Source organism: Anneissia japonica, unplaced genomic scaffold (assembly GCF_011630105.1).
Source record: "Anneissia japonica isolate Jap-2015-1 unplaced genomic scaffold, ASM1163010v1 scaffold288091_len1417266_cov198, whole genome shotgun sequence".
Classification (NCBI taxonomy): Eukaryota; Metazoa; Echinodermata; class Crinoidea; order Comatulida; family Comatulidae; genus Anneissia; species Anneissia japonica.
Window position 1 is genome coordinate 470,450 of NW_022684833.1, and position 566 is coordinate 471,015.

The 566-nt window shown below is 29.5% G+C and overlaps 1 protein-coding gene across 1 annotated transcript in view; it reads left to right on the plus strand.

Moving 5' to 3' along the window:
* The window catches only part of LOC117107618 (phosphatidylserine lipase ABHD16A-like), a 13,210-nt gene that overhangs the window by 6,544 nt on the left and 6,100 nt on the right, over positions 1-566 (plus strand). The window contains exons 9-10 of the mRNA XM_033249328.1: positions 61-124; positions 405-454. Coding sequence (XP_033105219.1) covers positions 61-124; positions 405-454 — 114 coding nt within the window. The remainder of the gene's footprint in view (positions 1-60; positions 125-404; positions 455-566) is intronic.

Here is a 566-nt window from a genome sequence, read left to right on the forward strand (position 1 = left end):
TTCAATTACAATAAAATGACAAACTGAAGCATTGTCCGTTGTTCATTTTGTTTTTGCCAGGTAATATGTTGTGAAGGTAACGGAGGCTACTATGAAGCGGGCTGTATGTCAGCGCCCCAAGAAGGTCTGTTCTTCAAATTTGACAACTTTCTACTGTAGTCTTGAAAGTGATTGATTGATTGATTGACAGATCGGTTACCTTCTATGTAAAATATTGTAACATACAATGCAAATGTAACAAGTAACATATTTACAATAATAGAAAATTTACTGTCCTAAGCATCTGGCCAAAGAATTTTTGTATGCAATAGTAAAGTTTTCCTCAATTAACAATATAAAAGCTTTGAGATTTTTGCAGCAAATTACACATTTTTGTTAATGCATTGACTATAATTTTGTTTCAGCAAAATATTCAATTCTAGGATGGAATCATCCAGGATTTGGAGGAAGCACAGTGAGCTATTCGATAATTGAATTAATTTAATAAATAATTTTATTTATAGATAATTAGTTTGAATGTAACCCAGAAATTTAATAGTATATATATATATATATATATATACTGT